Below are 6,000 nucleotides of genomic sequence, written 5' to 3' on the forward strand. Positions count from 1 at the left end.
CAAATTCATGTCCATTGAGTCGGTGATGTCATCCAACCATCTCATCCTCTGTTGTCCCCTTCTCCTCTTCAATGTCATTGCCCCAGGTTTAACATTATTAGCATTTTTGCTGCATCTCTTCATCTTGTGTCACAGCTTACATATGATTTTTCACTTATTTATGTATGTTTCTTGACCTAGTGACTTCTAGTAGAAGTTTAGGACTGCTGGATCATAGGAAAAATAGAAACATTTGTGATCTTATTATCTTAAATGATTTATATGAACTCATGGTATAAATAGTCCATATACTTTCACACACAAAATCCTTGATCAACCATTTTTATTTTTACTAAGTCACTTAAGACTAAGAGAAGCTGGTATTTTTTTCAAAGGAAACACTTGTTTTTCAGGGTTACATAATATGGTCTTCCCCAAAGCAGAGGAAATGAGCAATAGTGACTGTTATCAATGAACTAATAAGCACGTGTTTGATTTGCGTTATAGGTGCATCCATCCTATCACCATGTCTTCTCGGCTTCCTGCTGCCTGCCCTTGGCATCCTTGTCTACTTGGAATTCTGAATGTGGTGTGACAACCTGCTTTTCCCAGCCCAGCTCAGAAAACACCCTTCATCCCTATGATGACTACAGTTCCTTCCAATCCCTGCGGCTCCATGCTAAGCCAAATAAATCATAATTTAACAAACTATCCAACTGATTTACAACATATGTTATGACTGAGGCATTCAGGAACCCCTTCATCCAAAAGAATAAACTTTTAAATGAATATAAAATGATTTTTAACTCGTTCCAATATGCCTTATAAACCACTTAAACTGATTCTGTGACAGTTGCATGATTTAATCCAATGGGACAAGTTACAGTGTTCAATTCAATACTATAGGCTGTAGAGTGAAAGTAAAATCACCATACACAGGTGCTTTAAATTTAATAACAAGTTGTGAAATATAATAGAGGTTGAAGTGTTGATCGTATGTGGTAAATGTAAGAGTACTATAGTCTCTTGTACTATCCTCTCTGTTTTGGGTCCTGCATATTTTGAATGGCCCCTATCATTCTTGACATTTTGAGTTTTCTTAGAAAAAAATAATAGAACTGAAGAATTAGACATAATCTCCAATACCAAATCATTTTATTGAATGAGTTGGAAGATTTTGAATATTGAAAACCAAATTCTAGAACTTATGATAAGTATTCCTATTTTGGAAGCAAGTAATTTTCTAAACATTTGGTTTTCAGAATCAGTAATTCTTTTAAGTTAGTTTTTTAATAGTAAAATTAACATACTGTATGAAGTTGTTTTTTTTTTACTTTTGTATTCTACTCTGATGTTCTTTTATGCTTTTCTTATTATCAATTTCAAACCTCAAAAATCATAACTCTTGTGATAGAGTATCATCATGTTGCTGTATTTATTCATATGTGAAATGATCAATTTTAAAAAGTAGAGAGCTTCCATTTTTTTCATTGAGAAGTGACAGGCTTTACGTAGCTAGGAATAAATGTCAGTTAAGTGAATATCAGAATTATCTAATATTCTAGTGTCTTTGTTTTTGTGCTTCATTATAAGTAAAACCTTTCTTTATTAAAGGTGTGGGATCAAGAAATCACCTGTAGCTTGGAAAAACTACAGTATTCCCCATTATTTTTTAAATTTAGTTTTAAATTCATTTCCTGCTTCAATGCAATACCGAAAACTGGCTAAAAATACCAAATCAAGGTTTGTTAATGGTACTTTGAAGAGTATCCAAAACTAGAAGGCTGGGAGGAGACAAATAGCTTGCCTGTGCAGTGGTATCTCCCAAGTTTTGGTATTTTAGGTTTTTATAAGTCCTGAAAAGGAAGATGCACATTTCTTCATTCTCCATGGTGTGCACGGACATGTGTTTGAGTGTGGATGTGAAAGAAGTAATAAAGGATTAGCTGGCTAATGAAATAGTGCAATGTCTGATGCTTCAAGAGGTATAATCCTATTTTATTAGCACAACCTTGCTAGCTAATTAGAGATAGAGTTTATCTTTTTAGAAAGGATACCTTATAGGTTCATAAAAATATCTACAGGAAGCAAAATAGATCTATTACTATTTTACCCCCTTTTCTTTAATTTGTATAATTTTTGTACTATATATCTATGTGTAAATGTTTAGAGCTTTCATTAAGAAAATACCAATAAATATTTCATTAGTTTACATTTAACTCTTTGTTATAAAATGAAACTTTTTAAAAACAAGTGAAAGGGATGATTCCCCAGTAGAAGTATGTCAACGGTCTGAGATCATTGCCAGATTTCATAAAATATTTAATTATTTGAAAAAGAAACAAAATCTCTTCATACTTTCGGGAAACAAATACTCTGTGAGCCTTCTGTACAAATGTTTGTGTTTTCATTGTTACACTTTGGGGTTTTCCTTTTGCAATGTGACCCATGTTGGGCATTTTTATATAATCAACAACTAAATATTTTGCCAAATGCATGCTTGCCTTTTATTTTCTTATGTATGGTAATAAAGAGCAAAACTGGTTAGATTTTGCATGAAATGGTTCTGACAGATAAGAAGAAAACAGACTTTGAAGGTTGTTTGTTTAATTTTAAATTTGTGACAGAGATAAAATAGAGTAAAATCTCTCATACACTGATAATTCAAGCTTTCATTTCCTCATAGACGTGTACAAATTTGACTGGGACCACCAGGTTTAAACTGTTGTCAAACTAATGCATCATCTGCTTTAAGACACAAGATTCTTAATTAAACTTTATATAGTGATAGATACATCTGTTGTTTCTTTGTATTTCAAGGAAAGGTGGTAGTAGTTTTATTTGATACTGATAAATATTGAATTGATTTTTTTAGTTATTTTTTATCATTTTTTTCAATGGAGTAGCATAGGACTGTGCTTTGTCCTTTTTATGAATGAAAAAAATTATAAAGAAATAAATGTCTTACTGTTACCCAAGAAATAACAACTGTCCTTTCAATTTACCTGAATTTGAAAATTCATTTTTAGAGGATTTTCTTTAAAAATGTAATAACATGGAAAAAATATTGCATATTAAACAAAACAGCAGTTCAATGTTTGAAGTGTTCTACAAAAAAATATACAAAAAACATATACATGCACACACATGTGATCACCTGGGAGATGACTTCAATTTATGGAGAGGTCAGTGCATATCACTCAATCTTATGCTGGACACTAATGCAAGCTGTTAGATACTGAAAAAATAAGAGACTGTTTAAACCCTGAATGAGCTGATACTCTTATGGAGGAATTTACTCAAAACCATAGCTGTGCAAACAGGAATCTGGTACAGGTGAAGCCTTCTCTGAGTCCTGAGCCAGACTGAACCTCAAATGCTGAATCCCAGAGGTTTCTGCCTTCTTCCTTACATCCTCCCTTGTGTTCTGATTGTGATTTCTCACTGGCATTCTGACCTCTCTTCCTGTTTCATGAAGCTTGCTTCCACCCTGCACCCTGGTTCCCCTTTTGGACCCCACCTCTGTTTCTTGACCCTAAGTATTATATTACTTCCATTCTAATATTTTACTTTTGGTATTTGACCCAGGACTGACCCCATCTCTAATTCTCCAGGCTTTGGGAGATCAAAGCTTCTTTCTGTGAGTGCATTTTCCCTGTTAGTTGTTCTCAAACCTGGTTGTCCATCAGGATAACCTGGAGAATTTGAAAAAGCAAAATAGATTTCCGAGGCCTCAGTCAGGCTTACCAAATCAAAATTGGGCAGTGAGGCATAGGGATCTGTATCTTTTTAGGTTGTTTGTGAGAGTCTAAAAGGGATCCCAGGTTTGAGAATCACAGGTTTTCATCATTATTACAAGTTAGATTAATTGATATTTTAAATTGAATCAACAATATAAACATCATGGATACATAATTTAAATTCTCTTAAAAATAAATCCATTCTCTTGGTTTATCTAAAATGTTAATTTGTTCATTTTTTGTCTTTTGGTTCTATATCTTAAGTGTCAAAATGCTATATACTTTTGTCTGTTAAAATTGTCCCCTAAGTTGTTTGTGTCTAAAATCCATGCAGCAGACTGAAATGCATTTCAGGTTTTCTCTCTAGAGAAATGTGGATTTTATTTTATTATTTTCTTTTCCCTTTTTATAACACAGAAAGTTAATTTTCATACCTAATTTCCTGAATCTCTAATCTTCTGGAGATGGCTAATAAAAAGATTGTTGAACGGTGCCCTTTCCCCAACTTGAGCATTTTTTTTTCCACAATGAAAACATGAGTGGTTATGAATGAATTGACTTCAAAATTAGTGGGTAGGGAGGCCAAAATTAGTTTCTACATTGTTTATCACATTTAAAAAACAGGTTTCACTTTTCAATTACTACTAATAAATTTGATGCTTGGAGAAATTACATGCATCAGTACCCATGATGCTATTACTATTTGACTCTTGAATTCAATTGGGCATATCCTAAGGCAAAACTGTGAAGTGAAGAAACTTGGTCTTAATCTATCCTATGTCCTCAGTCAGGCTCTTTTGCTTTATGAAAGCTGCCTTAAAAGCAATCCCCTAACTTTCATACCTTCTTGTATTAGTTTCCTAGGTTTTCCACAACAAATGACCACAAACTGAGTGGCTTCAAACAACAGAAATCTATCTGTTACATTTCTGGAAGCTGGAAGTTGGAATTCAAGGTGTCAGCAAGATTGGTTTCATGTGGATTCTGAGGGAGCATCTGTTCTGTGCGTCTCTTGTGGTTGGAGGCAATCCTTGGTGTTTCTCTGTTTGCAGCTGCATGTCTCCAGTCTCTGCTTCTGTTGTCATGTGACAGTCTCCGTTTGTATTTAAATTTCTCTCTTTTTATGGTTGCTGGGGTGAAGGACAGGAGGAAGGGATAATTGCAGAATTTGAGATGTGTGGCAACCTGAATGGGAGGGGAGTTTGGGGGAGAATGGATACATGTATATATAGGGTGAATCCCATGGTTGTTTACCTGAAACTATCACAGTGCTGTTTGCTAATCAGCTATACCTCAGTACAAAATAAAAAGTTTAAAAAATATAAATAAAGGAATAATTTTCTCTCTTCTCATAAAAACACTAGTCATTGGATTAGGGCCCACCCTAATCCAGTTTGACATCATCTTAATTTGATTACATCTAAAAAGTTCCCATTTCCAAAAAAGGTCACATTCGTATATTCCAGCTGAATATAAATCTAGAATACTATTCACCCCAGTATATGTCTCTTTTCCTCTTTTTAAAACCTGTATATCCCCACTCAGCCTTCCCAGTTGAAGCACCAGTAAAGAATCTGCCTGTCAATAGAGGAGATACAAGAGACGTGGGTTTGATCCCATCTTCGGGAAGATCCCCTGGAGTAGGAAATGGCAACTCACTCCAGTATTCTTGCCTGGAGAATTCCATGGACAGAGGAGCCTGGTGGCCTGTAGTTCCTGGGATTGGAAAAAGTCAGACATGACTGAGAACTGAACACACACACACACATACAAACACACACACACACACACACACACACACACACACGCCCCACTCATGCTAATGAGGATTAGACTGAAAAACTACTCCAGGCATGCTTTCATAAAACATTTATGTTGATAATATACAGCAGTATGGAACAGAATACATTATGCTAAGCAGAAAAAAGCCAGATTGAAAAGAGTGTGTGATTCCATTTATATGACATTCTGGAAAAGGCAAAATTCTAGGGTCAGAGAACAAGTCAGTGGTTATAAAGTGTTAAGAGTAAGGAGGAGAGTTTGACCTAAAAGGGACAGCATGGAGGGAACTTCTCAAGGGTGCCAAAACTGATGGCAGTGACTCAAATCTATTTATCAAAACTCATAAAACTATACAACAAAAAAGGGAGTTTTACTGTATGTACACTTTAGAAATTTTTATAATGTAGTTATGCAAAGATCATGAATGTTGGACAGACCTGTGATCATATTCTAACTCTGTTATTACCTTATGAGATACCTTATGAAACCTTCAGTGAGT

At 34.6% G+C, this 6,000-nt stretch overlaps 1 protein-coding gene across 2 annotated transcripts in view; it reads left to right on the forward strand.

Moving 5' to 3' along the window:
• Positions 1 to 2,773, forward strand: part of CNTN1 (contactin 1) — a 404,810-nt gene extending 402,037 nt beyond the window's left edge. For both annotated transcript variants that reach the window (XM_006055954.4, XM_006055955.4), the window contains exon 24: positions 487 to 2,773. In XM_006055954.4, the coding sequence (XP_006056016.1) occupies positions 487 to 563 (77 nt within the window). In that variant the 3' untranslated portion in view covers positions 564 to 2,773. The remainder of the gene's footprint in view (positions 1 to 486) is intronic.
• Positions 2,774 to 6,000: the final 3,227 nt, after the last annotated feature.

This window comes from Bubalus bubalis, chromosome 4 (genome assembly GCF_019923935.1).
Source record: "Bubalus bubalis isolate 160015118507 breed Murrah chromosome 4, NDDB_SH_1, whole genome shotgun sequence".
Taxonomy (NCBI): Eukaryota; Metazoa; Chordata; class Mammalia; order Artiodactyla; family Bovidae; genus Bubalus; species Bubalus bubalis.